The sequence below is a fragment of the Acomys russatus genome, chromosome 19 (assembly GCF_903995435.1).
Source record: "Acomys russatus chromosome 19, mAcoRus1.1, whole genome shotgun sequence".
NCBI lineage: Eukaryota > Metazoa > Chordata > Mammalia > Rodentia > Muridae > Acomys > Acomys russatus.
In genome coordinates, this window is record NC_067155.1 from 47490817 (window position 1) to 47513186 (window position 22370).

Consider the following 22370-nt stretch of genomic DNA (forward strand, 5'->3'; position numbering starts at 1 on the left):
GTTTGTTTGTTTGTTTGTTTGTTTGAGACAGAGTTTCTCTGTGTAGCCTTGGCTGTCCTTGACTCACTTTGTAGACCAGGCTAGCCTCGAACTCACAGTGATCCACCTGCCTGTGCCTCCCGAGTGCTGGAATTACAGGTGTGCGCCACCGTGCTTGGCTGAAGCGTATCCTTTTTTTTCCTAGGAAAATCTTTATACCGGATCCCTGGGAGCCCGAGACCCTGGTGAGCATCTCTGATCCAGAGAGGGGTCACCGTGACCCATGCCCTGGAGATGAGGCAGAGAGACACTGGCTGTCCAGAAACCGTAATGTCCCTAAAGGATGTTGTTCCCTGAGCCGGGAGCCAAGACTTCATTGCCCACTTGAGATCTCTGAGGCCAGCCTGGTCATACAGAGGGAAGGGAGCTGTCTGGAGAGGGTCTGCCCACTGGGGCTGGAGTCCTTGGAGGGTTCTGACAGAGAAGCCATTGCTGCTCAAGACCTGTCCTTCTAGAGTGGCTTCCCCGATGTCTTTGAGAGGAGAGTCAGCTTAGCTCCAAAGGCCAGCTCCTGAGAGCTGAAGGGAGCGCTGTGTAGAAGATCAGGAGATGAGAGGCCAGCCTTGGTAACGCTGCGAGCCTCTGCAATTACCAGAGACCGGTGAGAAGGAGTTGGAGAACCTGGGGTCCCCTTGACTCTCCCTACAGTGTATGGAGAAAGCGGGGGCCTATAAGGGAATCCCTTACGGGCAGCATTCAGAGGGGTGATACGTCTGGGTCACACCAAGGGAACAAAAACGTGGTCATTATAAGTGACATACCCATCACCACAGGAGAGCTGCAGGAAGCATACATGCCTGAGGCACCAGGCACACGCACACATAGTGTGAGTGACCCACAGAGCCATGCATGCGTGTGATAGTCAGAACACGCTGCAGCAGATGCAGGGACCCTAACGTGGCACACCCAGAGAGGGTATACAAGAAATGCATAAAAATCACCCATATCAGCTCCATGCTCAACCATGGGACACACACAGGGTAAGACAGGAAGAAACAGGTGCCCCAGGTAAGTACCAACACAATGGCATGTGCAAGGGACTCAAGAAGTGACATAGTCTGGTAACGAGGCAGCTTAGACACAAGTGATGTGGGCAGCACACGCAAGCTGATCACACCTCAACAAAACACCTGTGGGAAGTCCACCTGTCACCTGGGTGAGCCTGTGCAGGCTCCGCATAGCCTGCGGTTAGTGGGATATATATATATATGTATATATATATATATAATAAATATAATAAATACATGGGATATATATCATATATAATAAATACATGGGAGCTGACATTTCCCCCAGTGTCAACAGTTCAGTAAATGCTTTGCAGCGAAGCCTTTATTTCCTAGGTTAAAAAATATGCTTATGCAGACAGTCATGGTTGGCATCTGCATATATCTTTCTGTCATGTTCTGCTGCCCAGGTTTGCCCCCAGAACCCCTGCTCTTCCCAGAAGTGCAGTGCAACTGGGGTGTGAAACTGTTGAGTCCAGATGTGAGAGAGCACAAGTCCCAGGAAGCCTCTGGAAGCTTCAACTTGGCTAGCACAGCGTGAAAAACAAGACAAAACAAAACCTGTTTTCCTGCATTATTAAAGAACCCTCAGGATGCTGCTGGTGAGTCCTGGGAGTGACACCGTACCTGGCTGTCCATCTTTGCATCTTCCTCAGTAAAGTGATGCAGCCATGTTATCTTCTAGCACTCGTAAAGTGAGGTCGGGGGTGTGGGCATGGACCACTCATAGTCTAGATCCCTGAGAAGGAGCACAGGGAGGCAAGGTTGTGGTGGACTAGGACCTTCAATGTGGAGCTGTCTGATCCGAGCCCTTTCCTGTGCTGTGTGACATGTACACAGAGGTTATCCATTCCAGGTTTTGTAGGAAGATGGTTTACCTTGGTGGTTTTGACTTATCATGTGTCTAGCATGATGCAAGTGGATTCGGAGTCCTTCACTTCCTAGGTGTGTAACTAGCTAATTAATATCCTTGTCTATAATGTGAGTACAAAGTATAAAGTAGCAGATGGGATCCTGCTACCTAAACTGCCCGGAGTCCCAGTCTGCAGCTTGGGACACATTCCTATCAGAAATGGTGGCCTGTGGCTATAGCACAGCCTGAGTTCGGGGCTCCCTCCATGCAAACGCTGCTGCCCAGGCTCTGGCACCCCACCCTCCACGTATGGATTCCAGGCAGTCCACGGCCATGCTCTGTGGGACAGGAGTGAGAGCCAGACCATCTCTTATAATGACTCTGCCCGAGCTGTCCCTCGGCTCTCCTGCCAGTCCCTGATGCTCTCTCTCTCTTTGAGAAGCACAGTGAGCTAAGAAGGGGGTGGTTCTGTGCAAATTAAAAAATGCATTACAGCTCCCAAAGGGCATCAAAGTCAATTTCGGTTTTCTAGACTAAAGTGCATGCCTCAGAGATGCGTCGCAGTTGCCAGCCTTAAGAATGGCCCCCCTCCAGCACCGTCCCCATCGCTCACCTCCTGTGCATGGTCTGTGCGGTGACGCTCGTCATCGTTTTAATTACAAGCCCATAATGCACAAATGTAGTTAGGAGGAAAAGGGACATGGGCCCCTTGGAGGGTAATTATGTGCTTGTTACAGCTCATTTGCTGGAGCTCATGGTGTGTGTAACTCACCCTAGGAGCCCAGCACGGACCTGGGTGGAGCGGTGCCATGAGTCACTCAACACACATTTCCAAGTTTCTACGTTGCTGTAGATGTAAATTCTGTGGGACAGAGTCACCCTAGCCCCGCCCCCCAAGTCCCGAGGAGCCTCCTGCCTACAGGGGATTCTGAAGGAGGCCTGACTTTCCCACCAAGCCACAAGTCACACCAGCAGACCTTACAAAGGAAGAACATGGCAGGCTCTGATGACATGGCACAGAGGTCCAGGGACCTTGTCCTCAGGAAGTGACATTTGACCTAGGTGGGTGAGAGATTGGGGGAAAAAATACAGAGTCTCAAGTTTATGATGAGGTTGCACAGAGTCCTTGAGTGTTCAAAGCTGTGTTCTGTTTACCTTCCTGGTGGAGCCTCCCAGCCTCCCAGCCTCCCAGCCTCCCAGCCTCCCAGCCTCCCAGCCTCCCAGCCTCTCGGCCTTTGGTATGTTTCATACCCCTTGGGGCTTCTCTTAGGGCGTCATGAGGCCCAGTTAGGGGCCTGCAGAGAATGGAGCCAAAAATAGTTAGAAAAAGACAAAGAAAGACCGTGGCTCAATAGGAAACCAGAAGTGTCACCAAGGACACTGCCATGACACTTTTGCCACTAAGCTTCTAGAGGCCATGGATGACACCATCTCGAGTCAGCACCCTTCCAGGCAGGCAAGTAAGGGCACCCACAGACTGCCAGTGCACCTGCTGGCACATTCTGCCATTACCCACTCTTGTCCAACTGCCTCTCTCAGGCACATATACCCTAGGAGGAAGCTCATGGGACAGCCAGATGACACCAGGTGACTTTCTAGCTCTACCTTGAGGCTGAAGACAGCTGGGAAAGCCTTTGCTCCCTAGAACCTCCTATAGCTACAACTGAGCTGCCAAGGGCTGGGTGGATGTCCTGGGTAGGCACGCAACACACATAGTAGTTCTAGAGGCAGGGGTACTCTGAGCCCTGATGCCTAAGAGTTGGGGCTCTAAACCATGGCATACCTTACAGCCTTCAGTACTGTAGAGGCTAGAGGTAAGCATCTGTTACTGGGACACAGTGGGACCACAGGGAGCTATGGGTGCACTGCACAATGAAGGGATGCACACATGGGACAGCCATGGGTACACTGCATGTTTAGGGCATGGCCATGGGAGGCTTGTTGCATACTGAGGGGAGAGCCACAAGGGAACTGTGGGCAGGCTGCATACTGAGAGGTGTGGGAAGTGGGAGGGGGTGGCAACAGCTGCTTTGTCCTGTCTCCAGGGAACCCTCTATGCTTGACTTCCCTGAAGTTCCACCACAGCTGCTGAAGCTCACCTTCCATGTCAACGTTTTATCAGCCTGAGTCAGGAAGGCCACCATCCCACCTGCCTCTAGCCTGACTGCCTCAGCCCCTTTTTCAGCTTGGATACCAGCTTTCCACTGAGTCACAGTATAGCCATGGCTTGTACCCCGGGGTGCACTCTGGGAGAGGCAAAGATGCTCTGCCAGCATGGCCAGAGGAGAGAGAGGACGTTATGTGCACCAGCCCCCAGCCTATGTGGAAGGAGCCTGGTCAATGTTCATCATCCACGGCACACAGCAAGGGGAGGGCAGGACCATGGAGAGCTGCAAAAGCAGGTGGAGGGCACAGAGCAGAAGGCACAGGCAGCATAGCTGAGCTGAGAGCTGCAAACCCAAAGGATGCCGAGGAGACTGTGGAGCCAATTATAGAGCAGTTGAGCTAGGGGCAGGAGGCACCAGGATCCTATTCCCTGGACAGACTCCATTAGCCCCATCCTTTCTTCCTGATTAAACCTCCTCTAAGTTCAGAGAGAGAGTGAGGGGAGGAGGGAGGGAAGAGAAGGAGAGGGAGAGGGAGGGAGAGGGAGAGAGAGGGAGAGGGAGAGAGAGAGAGAGAGAGAGAGAGAGAGAGAGAGACAGAGAGAGACAGAGAGAGAGAGAGAGAGAGAGAGACAGAGAGAGACAGAGAGAGAGAGAGAGAGAGAGAACGGCTTGCAGCTTGCAAGGGTCACTGGTGTCATCCTGGGAACCCTGCCTCACCTCCAAGCCAGAGATGATGTATGGGGCAGTCCTTCCTGCCATGGTGCTATCTTCAGACCCTAGCAATGACCCAGCATGCACCATGTTCTCTCCCAGTAGTGGTCCCAAGGGGGTTCCATGGTGCATCCAAGAGAAGCTGTGCCCCAGTCAGGGACCTGGATGTTCCTCAAGCATCCTCACTGACTAGTCGGAGCTAGAACTTCTCTGTCTCACCTGTAGTCTCTGGGACTGACAACACTGTGTCTCTAGGAAATAGGAACAGCCACCCTTTGAAACTCATGGGCTCAGGGCTGCCATGCCAGTCCCTAACAAGGATGAAATAACAGTACATTCATGTTTTTATTATCATCACTTGAGCGTGTGAACACGGGCACATGTGTGGTCAGAGGCATCTTTTAGAAATCAGTTCTATCCTTCACTGTGCATTCTGGGGGTCAAATTCAGGTCATCAAAGTGTGTGGCAACTGTTCTAACCATTGACCTATCTCACTGATCAGACAAAGGGCATTTTAGACTAACCAGGATATTTCCCAAGACTGGCCAGGTTTCCTGTTCCAAATCCCATGGCAAGGAGGAAGGGACAGGTGCCATTGAGAGAAACTCAGTGTCAGCTAAATGGGCTCCACACTGTGACAATGGGAAAGGAGTTGGCAGTGACACAGCTAATTCCTCTTTATGAACAAACCTCAGCAGAAGTTCAGTCCATGCTGACGTGAACCCAGGTACCATTTCTGTTCCAAACACTGTTCTGTCTGGCTGGCCTCTGACCTCAGGTGACTTGGGGATCCTATATTTGTCCACCCTTTCTCTAGAGCTGAGTCCACAGTCCTCAGAAAAAACTCAGTGCTGAGTGTTGGGGATGTCGGGTGGCCAGGTTAGCTGGCCAGTTGCTCCCCTACTCCCCCTCTACCATGTCCCAGTGAACAGTTTTTTTTTTAAGCCCCACCAAGAGTGAAAAGAGGAGACCTTCCTTAGGTGGTTAAATTGTACTGTGGCTATGCACTGGGAGGAAGCTGAGAGCAGGGCTTCCTTTCAACTTCACTCAGAAAGATGTGGGAGGGTAATATTTGAGCAATTGAAAGAAGAAAACACGCGGTGTTGACTTACAAGATTCTAGCAGAATCATCCTATGAAGAAAGGGAGAATAGAGTCCGTCTCAGACAAGCTGATGGGGAACCCATGCTCAGCATGCCTTCTTTGCAGGAAATGGTGAGTTTCTTCAGAAATAAGAAAATGACTAGATCAGATATAAACCCTAATTAACATGAAGAATAGATTCCCAGTGGTGGGATATCCAAGAAGAAATAAGGGATGGTGGGATACAGCACTGTTCGCTTCCTAATTGATTTTTTTTTAAAGTTAACCATTCAACTACAGCGACAACACAGCAGCCTAACCGTATCAAGCTTTATCCTTTATAGTCTCTGCTACCTGTGGTCTACCACAGTCTAAAAGTGTGAAACAAAACCAAAATTCTCTGATAAATAATTGAATTTTTTTTAAAAACTACATGCCCTTCTGAGGGATGCCATAAAATTTCACAGGCTCCTATTCTACCCCCCTGGAATGTGGATTTTCCCTCTGTCTGGTGTGTCCACACTGTATACTCCTCCTGCCTGTTAGCATGAAGCATCCAGACCCTGTAGGCATCCTGCCTACATGACCCGCTGTATGCGTGACAGACCCACTAGTGTTCAGCATCTGTGTTCCATACGCTTCCTGCCCACTAGTCTTGTACCCACACTGTATATGTCACCTACTTGTTGCTCTGCCACACCCATGGCATATAGACTTACTCCTGCCAGTTACTCAACAGTCTTGATCATGAGATCAACAGTGACTGGTTCACAGGATGCTTATCTAGGAAGCTAATGCTCTGTTAGGATGACCAGGTTGTCAACACGTTTCATCTGGTCTCACGGGCATTGTGTCACCTCACAGCCTTCCCAGGAAGAAAACATAAACAGGGAGCAATAAGAGACACATCACAGTCACACCTCTCCTGACACCGTTACAGCTGTTTCATCATTACTAATGCCATTACTCTTATACTATGGCTGTAACTTACAGCCCGTTGACTAATGAGTGACTACAATTCAGCAGGCTGGGCCTACAGTCAAGCAAGGCTGGTGGACTCAAACATCCGATAGGCTACACATCACCCAAACCTTCAGTTATTAACCCAAACATCACTTTTCACCAAGAGCTAATTTTAGCAGACTAAAGAAGCGGCATCCCACTGCCAGTGAGGAAATGCATTTGGAAGGACTGCCTATTGCGCAAACAGCCGAAGAGGACCCAAGCCAGGCAGTTCCTGCCGTTGTCCCTTTCCTTCCCAAGCCTGCTGATTGCCCTGGAGTGCTCACACCCCACCCCTGGCATACAGACCTCTGGGCTAGAATATACTGTGTATACAGTAGGCGCTGAAACTTTTGGGATGCCGTCCTGTTCGAGTGCCACCGACCACAGATTGTGAAGCCCGACACTCTAGTTAAGGACATCACGGGTTTATTTCATCAAAATCACAACATGTCTTCACGATAGCAGCAACCCATCATGTTCCCTCCGCTGTAAACTACTCACACACAACCATTCTTCCTAATTTATGGGGGGCCAAATTACACACAGATAATAAACGATTGCAGAAGCCAAAGTAGGTAGCTTATAAATAAACCGCACGCTTTCACTCACTGGAGATGGGAAGCCGAGACAGGTTTTCCTCTTGACTTTTCTTGATATATCAGCTACATAAGAGCGAGTATTACAAAAAGCCAGAAACTAAGACTCCCGGTGGGAATGAAGACAGTCCTGGCCTGCCTTTGCCTTAGTGGGAGCCCAGCCATGCATGGGAGTGATACAGTGTTCTCACTATTGGGAGGAGCTCAGGAGGGCAGGTCGGACCCTAGGTCACCGGTGTCTGCTTTGAGGGATGGTGAGATGCTGAACAGTGACCACACACACACATTCTGTAGATGGGACTTGTCACCAAACACAGAGCCTCAACATGGCCTCAAGCCTGCATTGGCCAAAGGGGCTGCAAGAGGGTGAGTCATAGGGGCCCCTTGGGGTGGTTGATTTAAGTCCTGGCTTGGATGGAACAAAGTCTGGTCCTATAGCCTTACAGCTTCTGGAAGAGATGCGTGCACGGGACTATCTATCACTTAGGGGTTGGGGTGTGTGGCTCAGTGTGGAGTGCTTGCCTAGCTGTGCCAGGCCCTGGCTCTATTTCATTAAAGTGGAGAAAAGAGAAGAAAAAAAATTAAGCCAAAAAGATCAATAGAACTGAGTGGGAACATATTCTCAAGCCAAGTAAATGTGGATAAGAAAGGATACTCAGGGGTATCTTGGGAAGTGAAGGTTTTCCAGTATCATGGCCTGACTGGCCATCTCAGCTGTACATGTCACAGATGCTTAGGTTCCCATCACACTAGCTGGCCCTCTAAAGTCTGCTCCATAAATCTCTGTGGTCCCCACAAACACGAGGACCTTGTCCACATGCAGTTGTCACAGTGACTGCACTTCCCGGGGCTGAGTCTGATTCCAGCCATTCATGCCATCCCAAGATCCCCCAGTGGCCACGCTGCCCATCAGTGGGGACTTGGTGTGGTCACTAATAGGAAGAAATCAGCCTCCTCAGTGTGGCTGCTCTGGTGTGTGAGGGACATGAGGGACATCTGACTGTCTGGGGCCTCATTGGCTCTTACACAGAGGTGGCATGTCTAAGGGATGAGAAAGCAGACCATAGGTGTAGCTATGGCCCAAAAAACCAGGAGATGCAGGTGCAGGGGGATACCCATCATGGGAGCTCAGCCCTGGAGGAGGCAGTGGACAGTAGAAAGGCTCATGTTTAAAAGAGGCATTCTATGGCTGAGTTTAGGTCCAGCTTGCAGGGAATAGATGACTCAGTCAGTTCCTAGGCAGTGGCTCCTTTAGGCTGTCTTCGTAGAGCTCCACACACAAGTGAGTGGGTGAGTCCAGACAGGCAGAGGCATGGACCTCAGAACTGGCCATCCAGCTAGGGTATGTGGTGGCTCAATTAGTGTCCCCTTACATGAAGATGTGCATTCTAATTGGCACTGGCCTCATTCCCCGCCGCCATTCACTCAGCTACCTCTGTTGACCCTCTGGAGAACCATAGGACCTTGAGGACCACCCAGGACTCAGAGTCTCCATCAAGACTGAGGCTATGACTTCCTATAGCTGCATCCTTACATCTTATTTACCACAGGCTTGCCGTTATGGCACACAGTAACGGGGGGGAGGTACTTAGTGTCACCAAGAGCTACATTGAGCTCTGGTGTCCACAGATGACAGAAGTGCCTACCACACCAGGGACGGATGGCCATACCATCAGTGACCACACCACCCTGAGTCAACTTGCAGTGCTAGGCAGGACATTTTGCACAGTCTTAGGTAGGGGCCGTTATCCCAGGCCGAGGCAGCAAAGAGGAGAGGGGCCCATGATGGAGGCAGGGTGTACATTTTTTTTCTTTGCTTCAAGGAAGGCACTTGTTTTGAATGGCAGCCTCTCTGTTCACACAGCAGATAGGTCCACACGGTGGGTAGAATGGCTGCTCTTGTCCCACGGGCTTAACTTTGTAGATGCTGTGCCTGGCCGGGTCCCGTTGACCTACAAAACACAAAGTGAGGTGTGAGGACAGCTCTGTGAGGTAGAACTCATTCCATGTGAGTGTTGAAGATCTTGGGCCTGGGGCCATGTGAGGACCCAGGGCCCCACTGCTGAGATACAAGGCTCTGAACACTCAACTAGTCCAGACCAGAGGGCCCTGTGCAGGTTCCTCCCTTATGAAGCCCAGGGTCTTTGCTCATTACCAATCAGGCTTCGTCTTTGCTCTCATGGGCTGTTAATTCCCATGAAGAGGACAGACAATGGACATTAGGCAAATGGCTGTGGTGGGAGTTTGACCATGAGTCAGTGACACTTACTTAATGTCATCCAGGAAAGAAATACTAGAGCAGTGGTTCTCAACCTGTGGGTCGCAAGCCCTTTGAGGGTCTTTACAAAGTTATGGTTATGAAGTAACAATGAAAATGATTTTATGGTTGGGGAGGTCACCACAACATGAGGAACTGTATTAAAAGTTCCCAGCAATAGGGATGTTGGGAACCCCTGCTCTAGAGAAAATGGTTAATAGATGGGAGATACATGGACCCCATTGCATGCTAGGCCCTTCCAGGAGCCTGAAGAAGAGAAAGGTGAGGGGCCTCTGTTTAAACAATGGCTTGCAGCAGCGTGTGTCCTCCATTAAGCACAGGCTATGTCCACCTGAGAAGCATGCTTAGAGCCATGTTGATGGCCGGGATTGCTGGTCCTCATAACAGCCATACTAACCAGAGCCCTGAGGATGGTGAGGGGACATTTGGAATATCTGGAACCGGTTTAGTGAAACAAAGGGAAGGGACTCAGGAAGACATGTCACGTTGTACTCACGGTGTCTGAACTGCAGGGCTTCGTGTTCATGGTACGGGCAGAGCTGCTCGTGAGAGACCAGACCTTGGTCTTGTGCTTGAAGGCTGCTCTCACCTTCAAAGGCAGAAGGAAGAGCCTTAGCAGGAACACCAGGAGTTGACAGAGCAAACACTCAGGGGTCATTGCCAACAGTCTCTAGACCGCAGGTTCTCAACCTTCCTAATGCTGTGACCCTTTAATACAGTTCCTCATGTTGTGGTGACCCCCAACTATAAAATTATTCTCATTGCAGGGCTAGAGATGGCTTAGTGGTTAAGAGCACTGACTGCTCTTCCAAAGGACCCAGGTTCAATTCCCAGCACCCACATGGCAGCTCACACCTGTATGTAACTTCATGCTGACACCCTCACACAGACATACACACAGGCAAAACACCTATGCACATAAATTAAAAAGAAAGAAATGTTTAAAAAATATTCTCACTGCTACATCATACCTGTAATTTTGCTATGATTATGAATCACAACATAAACATATGTGTCTTCTGATGGCCTTAGGGGACCGCTGTGAAGGGCTCATTTGACTCCCAAGGGAGTCACAACCCACAGGTTGAAAATCACTGTTCTAGAGACTTGCTGTGATGTGAGCCCCAAGCACCCAATATAAGGGTAGGACATCAGAGTTGGTACCAATATCCACATCAGAGCCAGCCCTTCCTAAGCAGGTTCTGACAACGGATGTACCCTAGACAACGCCACCCTTCTCCCTGTGCCCTTGTGGAAATGGAGAGCTACTTGGAGCTGTCAGGGGATGGACTGGACATACCTCTGAGTTCAGGAGACAGTGAAAGAGGAAGATGAAGAGGCCCTGGGAAGGAAAGGGAGAGACAACATCAGAGCCACACAGTGACATAAAGTCCCTCCATCACACAAGCCTGAGGGTGGCATGTGCACAGCTCACTGTGGGGAGCTTGCTGTGACCTGGAACCTCAGGCCCACAGGCCCAGTGAAGGGGGATTTTGAGATGGCTCAATTCAGGAAGGGGCAAAGACCCTAACCATCACCGCAGCTTCCAAGCAGAGAACACCAGACTCCGTCTTAACCGGGCCTTGGTGTTCCCACTGCAGGGATGATGGGAGCTGACAGTGTTGCCTACCTATTGGCCTACAGGTTCTTCTTACCTGCAAGGAGTTGAGGACAGCAAACATGTATTGGAAGACCAGGGCCCGGTCACTGACAGCAAGCACCCCAAACACCCATGAGGTCCCCAGGATAGGCAGCAGTACAGCAACAGCCTTGGCTGTCAACCTGGAACAGAAGTGGTGACATTCATGTTGGCAGTAGGCAGGAAAACCAGACCATGAGAACCATAGGGTACCAGGTCGGCTATGAAAAGAAATGGCTCCATGGGGGAAAGAGACTGGGTTGTCTGTAGACACTTGAGGGGAATAGCAGACTGTATCTTCCATGGTGGTCTGCTGACACCAACTTGCTATGTCATGGCACATTTATGTCTGAAGCCCCAAAGAGCTCAGACAGGGACAGCATTTGGTGGCACCTGTTTTTTTTGTTTGTTTGGTTGGTTGGTTGGGGTTTTTTGTTTTTGTTTTTGTTTGGTTTTGTTTTGTTTTTCAAGACATGGTCTCTCTGTGTAGGACTTGCTTTGTAGACCAAGCTGGTGGATCACAGTGATCCACCTGCCTCTGCTTCTCAAGTGCTGGGATTAAAGGCATGCACCACCACACCCGGCTGGGCACTTCTGCAGAGAGAGGCAGGAGATAAAGGCCCCTCCTAGCTGGGCTCTGGTAGTAGCAATGGGTAGAAGGTCATGGTGTGAGCACAAATGTTGTGGGCACAGTGGCAGGCTTGGTACTACAGATGCCAGGCTAAGATAGGAGCAAAAACCTGGGCTGGGTATGAGAGCTGGGGACATACCTTGACCACTGAAGGCCATAGGTCTGAGGGTAGGGTGAGGAAGAACAAGCCCCCTCACAGTCAGACCACAGTGGGAAGCGGGCAGGCCTAGGCTCCCCCACCCCTCATGAAGATGAAAGAAAATGCCCCTGACCCCTATGGACCTACTTCTTCATTCAGGCACGGCCTAGAAGGTTCCAGGGACAGAAAAAGCCCAAGAGAACTGCTTTCACTTGTCAAGTTAATTGACAGTGCTTAGAATAATTATCTCACTGAGTTGCTGTTGCCTGCTCATGGTTTTTGCTTGACACACTATTTTTAAAGTCCCTTACAGGACGCCAGCAGCCTAACATCCTGCCTGCTTCTGCAAGAGCTCCCAAGTCACCTGTGAGGGGGTCCCCAGCCTTGATCCTTAGGGTGCTCGCTGTTCTCTATGGTCAAGAAGGACTCTGAATCTTGAGTCCATGACACTCACGTGAGTCGCACTCCATTAGGCACAAGGCCAGGGCCTTGTCACCATAGTCCCCTCCCACCCTGCTGTCCAGGAAGGAAGAGACCCTCTCGAAGAGGGCTTTGGCCACTGCAGTTCTGCCTCTCAGAGGGCAGTGTGGATTTGGGCATGAAGCCCACACAGAGGAGGGGAGGCACACTATGGAAACTGAGTCCAGGAGACCGTATCTCCATGGATGGGGCGTCTTACAGGCTCAGGACAGGTTGCTGTGTCTCCTCCTGCCACATCTGTTTGCCATTGGCAGGACCCAGTAGATCAACACCAGGGACCCAGGCAGCCCCAAGTGGCATGTCAGTCCCATGGAGGGTGGGGTATTTCCAAAGACACCCTTTCTCCCTTGGCGGCAGCCCAGAATGTGTGGACATTCTGCCTGCTAGGATGCTCCTTCACACAGCATCCCGTGAGGAGGATCTTGTTGCCCCCTTTCCACTGAGAAAGTAGTGAAGGGCAGAGGGGCCCGTTGCTGCATGAACTAGAAGTCAGATCTTCCTATATGGAGTGTTTATTTCCCTTCCCTCCAGATGTCTCTGATTCTGGTTGGAGAGGTCCCAGGAGATACCTTCACATGGCCTCCAAGGCTGCTTTGTGACCTCAGATGGATCATTGGGAGTACGTAATGGACTAAGAACCCAAACAAAAGGCTGCCGTGTAGGCTTCGAGGATGTCGAGTTAGCTGAAGACTGAATGGTGCTTGCCCTGAGAAGCATCATTATCTGTCCCTCCTGAAGCCTTCAAGAGCCGCCCTGCCCCCACCCCCCCCCCCGCCGGGCAGTACAGTGGGATGTGGACAGTTGGGGTCAACTCACTTGAAGGCACCGGGGTCCCCGTGTATCTTGTAGTTGTCAGTGCTGATGTGCGAAATGACCCTTGTCACGGCAACCAGGATAACGATGTTGACCTGTAAGGGTGGAGAGAGACGGAGGCCATGAGGGGCCAGCCCTACCCGCAGGACACAGGAATCTATCCCCACTGTAGCTGTTCCTCGGCCAGCAGGGAACACAGCTGGGACAAATTCAAGGGTAGTCTCCAGGCTTTGAAGGGAACAGATGCCCCTTAAGCCTGCCCCTCTATGCTGCTGAGAGAGACAAGGCACGGACTCCGCTCTCATCCTACAAGTTCACAGCAGGAAGAGTGAGTGTGAGCATTGGGGTTAGATGAACCAGCTCAAAGCTCGTTTTGCGCTTACTCACTCCGTTTGACACCACCATACCACCACCACAACCCCCCTCCGACATTCCCTATGGATCCTGGAATCTCTGCTCCCCACTGAGTTAGGAGGATTGGCTGGTACAAACTAGCCAGGAAAAGAGGGGATGGTTCCCGTGTGTCCAGTCCACTTACGGCAGCTGGCTCTCACACCCCCACACCTGTGTGTGATGTTTGAGAGTCGTAGCAGTAAGGGGTGTCAGCTGTGCCCAGTACTGTTTGTGCTCTGGATGGAGACCTTGGCTTCCGTGCTAGGCCAACACTCAGGCGTCTCAGGCTCCAGCCCAGGTCATCCCTTACCTACCAGCTCTCCTGGATCCTAAATATTAAGGGGCAAATTGGGAGTAGCAGGGAGAATGACCTCCTAGTCTCTTTCTGCTTGAGGGGGCCCCCAGTGGGTTGTGAGAGCAGTGCTGTGGCCAGGGTTATTCCCTTAAGTGTTAAAATCTTCAAGGTTATCATGAGGCCAGCTCCAGGCTTGTGACCTTAGAACTGACAGGGGCTTTCCCATCAGGCCTCACAGGGAGGCTGCTAGCCCACCTAGCCTTGTACACAGCCAGAGCTGGCAATGCCAGAGAGGCCTGCAGTCAAAACCTCAAACCCCACAGCCTGCGGCAACATGCCTGCATCAGCAGCCTAGGTGGCTGAGTCCCAAGCCGTTCTGAGACACGGCTCCCCTTCATAGAATGCCTGATGGACACCCCTCCCCTGCATAGAATGCCTGATTTGGGGGGGGGGGGACTTGAGATGCTTTTCCCCTCTCTAGTTCCAGCTGGTACTTTTCCACTCCAGCCTTCTCTCTCTGCCTCCTCCCAGCTCCTATCAGTCATGCAGAGCCTTTTGCTAAAGGTTTTCAGCTGAGACAATTCTGGGTCTGTGCTACACGATTCCCAGGAAAACGAGGCACTGTGGGTACTTCGCCTGTCCTGTCTAGACTCTCGTTTATGCTGCTGTCAGATGCGAACAAAGGCTTAACCGTCACTTTCCCTCTGTGCTTTGTTGCCCTGGGTAACAACAGAGTCTCCCAAGGTCAGGGGCGATGGGAGAGGTTAATGCGTAACCAGCTAGCACAGTGTCATGCAGTGTCCAGTAATTCGGCTGCCCTCCAGCCTTCCTAACAACAGAAAGAAAACTGCAAGGAGCAAGAGGCAGTGGGAGCGGTGGGCCGCTGGCTTGGACAGTGACAAAAGGCAGAACAAACTATGTAGGGTGACCGATTCAAGGGGTGGGGGTGTCACCTCAGACCATGGCCACACCTGAGAGCATCCTGCCGTCTTCAGTCATGGAGCCCTAAGCTGTGTGCCCCATATGCTACAGCGCACCCCCTTTGTCACAGAGGGAGAGTGGAGATGGGGCAGCTCTAGGTCACAATGTTACAGACCCTTATGGCCCTCCCAAGATTCGGTAGATTTTCTTTAGGAAAAAAAAATAATAAATGCTTTTTCATTTGTATGCCTTTGGTTCATTTCCAGAGTACTGGGTTTTTTTTTTTTTTTTTTTTTTTTTAACAACACAAACCTTCTTGCAGTCCCCAGGATTTTGGGGGTGGCTGGGTAGAGTGAGCCACTCTCCCGCTGGCACGCTGCCGGCCTGCCCCTTTCACTTTGGGAATTTATGGCTTAGCTACCTCGCACACCTGCAAAAGCTGTTGGCTGATGATTAGAAGCAAATCGGTTATGCACCAGTGGGCGAGAGATGTGGACCCTGTGGTTCTGTAGGTCATACCTAGGGCACAGCAATGGTCCTTCTTCGTTTCTCAAATCCCGAGGCCCTGTGTCCCCTGGAGGAGATGCTCTTGGGGTGACCATGCAGTTGGAGGTATCCAGTCTAATGGCGGAAGCTAGTATGAAAGCCTGCTACTTCCTTGGGGAGAATTGACACCGGGGGACAGAATAGTAGCTGTGGACAAAGATTGTCCATCGATTCCAATTTTTTTCATATATTCCTAAGATTTTTTTCTCTCAACCATGCCTGTTCAAATTTGAAAACTCAAATTGCCTAACTACTTTTTAATTTGGAGCAATTAGAAATGAAAAGGGAAATTACTTTAAACTTGTTTTCAGTGAGCATGTCCACAGTGTCCTTGGAGGGGTCACAAAGATTTTTTTTAAACTAGGCTAGGTTCTAACGACTTGGGGATAGAGATGGGCCAGGGGAAGGGCCAGTGGGATGCTGCCTGTGGGAGAGATTCAGATACCTTGTGTGAGGTCAGAGGTCACACTGCCCTGCTCCTGACATGAGCATAGACCCTGCAAAAGGTGATTCCATCCCAGACCTCCTCAGATCAAAGACCAGAGACTTAGCCCCGTAGTTCCAGGCTTCCTCAGCCAGGATACCGACAGGGCAATCAACTTGTCGTGGAGTGTTCCACAAATGAGAAAATGTGACAGGCAATCGCTTCGGGATTTATTTTGACTGATCTAGCCAAGAAACACACAGTGTCCCAGCAGCAGCAAAGCTGCTCATATTGTCATCTGTCCCGACTTGCCACCGTTTATCTTTTTATAGGTTTGTGTGTTGCCAGGGGGCGGGGTGTATTTTTGCCCTTGACACAGCTTTGGTATTGTCTGGTTTCATTTGGAGGCCTAGGACCTGGTCCACTGTATCTGTAGTGACTTTTATCTAAGTCTCTGTGGTTTTGCGTCTGTTGCTGAGCCGGGACCACCCTTTAGGCAGCGGCAGCGGGAGAACACGACCCTGAATCTGTGCAGTGAGGCAGGAGCCAGGGGCTTACAAACCACAAAATCTACAAGTTCACAGAAAGACCAAGCAGAACAGGCCTGGCCCCTCGGCTCCACTCTGTTCACTGGGGCCCACATCCTGGTGGGACTGGAAAGGCCTGTTTTGGTTGGGAAAGCTGGGTGAGGAGACCATTGGGGACTTGGCATCAATTTGCAGGATGGGGGCAAGCTACTAGGGGCAAACATCAAAGAGACAATTCCAAGCTGCATTTGGGAAGAGAAGAATAGGGCTGCACTTCAGGCGGCCAGACATAAAGGCCAACACAGGCCAGGATGATCCAGGAAAAGATCGTGGGGACTTCGAGAGGAGGAAGTAGAAATGGTAGGTGGGGCCTCTGGGGTTGGCCCAGGCTCTACTGTCAACTTAGGGTCATCTAGGAACTTATGGCGGCGGGGGAAAACACAGGAATGTGCACAGGTGTTTTACAAGGAGAAAAATTTTCACATCTGCACACACATGATACATAAATATGGATCTCTGTGCCTGTTACTCTGTCCATGATGTGTCTCTGTAGCTGTACCTCTGTTCAGCCATGGATCTATGTGACCGTAGCTATATATATATTATATATATCTGGGGAATCTGTGTGTCTGTAACTGTGAATCCATGGGCCTGTAGCTCTGTGTGTGTAACTATGAATCCATGAGCCTGTAGCTCTGTGCCTGTATTTGTGGCTCTATGCCTGTAGTTCTGTGTATCTATGTATGTATGTACCTAGAGCTCTGTGGCTCTGTGGATCTACGGGCCTATAGCCTTGTGGATCTGTGAATCTATGGGCCTATAGCTCTGTGTAGCACGGGTCTAGGTACCTAAAGCTCTGTGTATAGCCTCGTAGCCTGTAGCTTTGCATCTGCATCTACATATTCATGTGTCTATACCTGGCTTCTCGGGGAAGACAAGGATTTTTGAGTACCCCAGGGTCTCTTCTCTTTCTCAGGCCTGGAGGCGTTGCCCTCCTTCTCTGGTTGGGACAGGCACAGACCAAGCCACTGTGGGGGCAAAGGCTGTAGTATCCCTTCTCTTCCTGAACTCTCTCGTCTTGCTTAGGGCCAGCGGTGTCCAGGCTGTTTGGACTGGCTGGCCTGCTTTCCCTTGTGAGCAAGCTTTCATTGCATAACCCTCATAACACCACCGCGTGCTGAGGTGATGTACTAAACTGAGATCATTTGTATGGATTGTAACAATGCAGAGCTGTGGTCCCACACAGATGGCCAAAGAGATAGGGGACCAGGGGAACTGACCCGCTGAGCCTTTGGTTTCAGATGCCTGGCTTCTGGTGGCTTTCGGGACGATAAGAGATTAGTGTCCTTCATTCAAGCCCCTAGCCTATGGTGCTTTCTTGCAAGATCTTAAGCTGATGAAGTCCCAGGGACCTGCTGGTCCATTGGATACGGTTATATCAAGTTGGATGGCGGGTCCTGATGCTGACTTTTCTGCTCTTCTCTTTAGCTCAAGGAAGCCTAGGAAGCCCACAGGAGCCTGTTACTGCCCACAGCCTCCTCCTGCATCATCAGGCCAGCCCTCACTAGTACAGATGGGGAAGTCAGTCACATGGTCTGACACACACATCCCACTTTCTAAAATGGCTTTACTTGAAAAATTTGTAAGCCAGCTGAGCATGGTAGCACAAGCTTTTAATCCCAGCACTCAGGAGACAGAGGCAGGTGGACCTCTTGAGTTTGTGGCCAGTGTAGTGTGTTTCAGGACAGCCAGGGCTACACTGAGAAACTCTTCCTCCAAACGCTAGACTTGAGAGGCGCTCTTGCCAAGAGCCTGAGGTCGGTTCCCTGCCTCTGCATCAGGTACCTCATAACTACCTGTAACTCCAGCTCCAGAGAATCCAACACTTTTAGCCTCCTTGGGCACCTACACTCACACTCGGGTGCATAAATTCACACAAAGAAACACAACACACAAAATGAAAACTAGTAAGAATAACTCTTTAAAACTGTGCTGGCCTCGTGGAGTGCTTTAAGATGCAGATCAAGGCTAAGCAAGGGACGTCCATCCCACACGAGCCGCCATTCAGGAGTACCCAAGCCACATTTTCTCATCTGTTTCCCACTTGCAAGAGAATAAGCGCCCACAGAGAGCTTTTACACAAATGGGTCAGACCGCGCTTGACATCCAAAACTTGCTTCCTTCATCTGGAAGTAAGGCAAGGAACTCAAGGGTGACTAAAAGCGTGGCTCAGGATGGTACAAACCCCCCTCCATCATCTGAGGTGGCGGGCACACAATATGTCACCATGTCTCTACCTCAGCACCCAGCCCAAGGCCTGGCAGCCAGCAGGACAGGCTACAGCATGCCTTGAGACTGGGATTGGCCAACTTTTTTTTTTTTTTTTTTTTTTTTTTGCCAAGGGCTGAGTAGTAAATACTTTTGCCTCAGAAGGCCGCAGTGTCTGCTGCAGAACGTCTGAGCACTGCAGCCTGAGCAGCTGCAGACACGTAGTAAATCAGGGGCTGTGCCCCAGAACCTGACCTCAGGCGAGGCATGGTCATATCTACTCCTTTAGACCAAGCCTGCCCTTTACCGCAGGAGCCCTTAGAGCTGTGGTTCTCAACCTTCCTAATGCTGAGACCCTTTAACACAGTTCCTCATGTGGTGGCAACGCCCGACCATAAAATTATTTTTGTTGCTACATCAGGACTGTGATCTTGCAACTGTTATGAATCGTCGATGTAAACATCTGTGTTTTCTGATGGTCTTAGCCCCCACCCACCCACCACCCACCCTGTGAAAGGGTCATTTGACCTCCGAGGGGCTGGGACCTATAGTTTGAGAATCACTGTCTTAGAGAGTGCTCACACCTCCCTCTCAGCTTCTGCTATATCTGATGACCCAATGTTAGCCATTATTAGAGCATGCTGGGAGATTTTACAGGCTATGACCTCTAAGCCCCTGCAGGGGAAGCTGACAGGGGAAGCTTTAAGCATCACACAGTGGGTGTAGCCGAGGACTTCCTTCCCTGAGGTTAAGAATGGCTGACACCAGCCGGGCATGGTGGCGCATGCCTTTAATCCCAGCACTTGGGAGGCAGAGGCAGGCAGATCATTGTGAGTTCGAGGCCAGCCTGGTCTACAGAGAGAGTCCGGGACACTTAAGATAACACAGAGAATATGGGCACGATGATAAAGAAAGAGATGTAAACAAAGAATTGACCAAAAGCTTTGCTCTTTAACTTATTTCGCCATTTTCTGTCGAGTGGGAATCACAGTGTCATCAAAGGAAAAATGAGGAAGTCATGGATCCTTCCCAGACTCAGCCCCTCTCAATAATCTTATTCTCAAAAACTAAGATTTCCTTTATTTAAAATAGAATTCCCCCCTTTTGTTCATCTTTCCAGTAGGTTTGTGTCTTTCTTAGGACTGAGATATCCCTGTTGACGGTCTTTTACCTACATTTATCTCAGAGTGTGCACGTCATCCACAAATGGCAAATGGTACCGTCCAAGCATATGGGCAGGGAACTCATGCTCAATAGTTAAACTTTGAACGTTGAAAACCGCCTTATGCCGAAGATGATGCTCCAGTGCTATAGAGAGTGTGGGGTGTCTCAGTCATCTTTTCCTTTCGGAAGCCGCTAACCTACACTTCCGATTCCCTCAGGTCTCTAAGTGTTATTTCTTCCCAAGTCTCTGATGGGGTTGAAGACCAGATAGTTTAGTCTTACAATTAAGCTTAGTTGGATAGGCGTTAAGATGTTTTTAGATCAAGATAGATGTTTTAAGTTAATAGAGATGTATCATTTATGTAAGTTAACATTTATATAAGTTAATAGAGATGTAACATTTATATAATTCCTGATTGTCTCATGGTTCTTCCTGCTGTATGCAGTTTATTTTATTCATGTGTAATAATATAAATGTATATCTTTAAAAAAAAAAAGAAACAATAAAATGTGGGGGGGGGGGAGATAACATAGAGAAAACCGGTCTCACAAAAAAAAAAAAAAAAAAAAAAAAAAAAAAAATGGCCAACACCCTGGGAAGGAAGCAGTGTACTTTAGGTAGCACAAGCCCTGGAAATCACACCCAGGGCTTCATGAGCCTGGCACACACAACCGGGTCAGGTTTCTGAATGCTGGGGATAAAATGTTGTGGTCCCAGTAGCTTCATCCCCCCGCCCCAGGCTGCCTCTGGCTAGAGGCACACAAAGAGCATCTACACAGAGGGGCTCTTCCTGGCCCAAAAGATCCAGAGGGTCTGTGTATCAACAAAAGGGAAGAGACCAGACCTTCAACACAATCACTTCCCTTCTTAGTCCTCTTGCCCCAATGCCTTTGTGTTGATGGTGCACCCTGAAAACAACTTGTAATAGCATTGGACTCTCCTGTAGGTCTGGGCACAGCCAAGCTCTGGCATGGGACACTCCACAGCACTCCATATGGTGTCGTCTTGACACTGAAAGCTGCTAATAGGAAGAAAACCGTTTGATACCCAGAGCTCTCTGCAGACAGGCATCCCTGGAGGGAGCTTGGCTCCACCTCATTCCTAGTTTAGACCTTACAACTCTCCTTGAAGGTGATTCCGACACTAAACGGGCCCCTGTCTAGATCCTGTGACCCTCCCTGCTGTGTCACAGCTTCCAGTTCCTTTGAGGCTCCTTTTCCCAGGAGGCTATGCATGTTTGCCTAGGATAGCAGTGATGTCCTGGGAGCCACTGACCATCGCCTCAGGGGACTGACCTGTAAACATGGATCCTGGACCAACCCTAAGCCAGGGCCCAAGTCAGCTAGTGACCTCAAAGCTGGCATGGTTCCTCACCCCTACCGTACCCCAACCAAGAACAGAGGGATTTATTTCCAGGTCCCTGGGGCCTATGCGCCCCGCAAAGCAGAGTGTCCAGTGGGAAATGCAGCAGCGAGCTCAACAGAAGCATCTTACCTACATTGTTTATGTGTATAGCAGGAGCCACATGCATTGTGACAGGGCCTGTTCTCCACACCCAAAGGTCACGGCAACGACAGGTCACTCTCTGCCCTCTGTAAACCCTTAGCCAAGAAGGTGCCATTGTGCCCATTAGTATGAGGGCATCAGAGGAATTTCTATAAAGAACAATTAGCCATTTGGCATCGCTCTAGGCTTCCTTCGTAATTGTCTACCAGGGTCCTGCCTCAACCAGTGCCACTGAATGGGGGGTAGTCACACAGATTCATAGTTCGAGAAAAGGAGAGGGGAGAGGCGGGGCTATGATTTTTTTTAAGTGTGTGTATAGATAGATAGAGTGGCTCTCAGATGTGGCCCAAAACTTCCCAGAGGTCAACCTATCCTTTATCCGGTGAGATGTGAAGTCTGACGTCACCTGAGATGTGAGGACAGTTTTCTCCCTGCTGCCAAGGTGGGGTTGGGACACCCCATCTTAGGGATAGCAACCAGCCTGCTGAAGATCCATGTATAAGGGGTTTCCTTTGGGATTGGTCAACAATGCCCCCCTGAGCCCAGTGAAGGACCTGCCAAGGGTAGGACCCCCAGAACTTCAGTTATAACTCAGTCCGGACAAAAAGCCCTGCCCTGGGTGTGTGTCTGTGTGTGTGTGTGTGTGTGTGTGTGTGTGTGTGTGTGTGTGTGTGTGTGTGTGTGTGTGTGTGTGTGTGTGTGTGTGTGTGTGTGTGTGTGTGTGTGTGAATCTCCTGGACCCTATGACTACACCAAGTTTGTTCTGTGAACTCCACATCACTGCAGCCATAAGCATCAGTCAGCACACAGGCACTGAGGTCAGTGGGAGGATGTAGCTATGGTTACGAGAATGCTGTATGGGTCTGGCTGCTTGCTAATCTTGGGCACCTGCCACACAGAATAGCCATGGGGAAGACAAGGAGTTCCTCAGCCATGGGCAGGT

The 22370-nt window shown here is 50.3% G+C and overlaps 1 protein-coding gene across 2 annotated transcripts in view; it reads right to left on the bottom strand.

Moving 5' to 3' along the window:
• Nucleotides 1-9011: 9011 nt before the first annotated feature.
• The window catches only part of Adgrd1 (adhesion G protein-coupled receptor D1), a 114155-nt gene continuing 100796 nt past the window's right edge, over nt 9012-22370 (bottom strand). For both annotated transcript variants that reach the window (XM_051161408.1, XM_051161407.1), the window contains 5 exons: nt 13386-13477; nt 11336-11462; nt 10981-11022; nt 10177-10269; nt 9012-9354 (listed from right to left, as the gene is read on the bottom strand). In XM_051161408.1, coding sequence (XP_051017365.1) covers nt 9259-9354; nt 10177-10269; nt 10981-11022; nt 11336-11462; nt 13386-13477 — 450 coding nt within the window. In that variant the 3' untranslated portion in view covers nt 9012-9258. The remainder of the gene's footprint in view (nt 9355-10176; nt 10270-10980; nt 11023-11335; nt 11463-13385; nt 13478-22370) is intronic.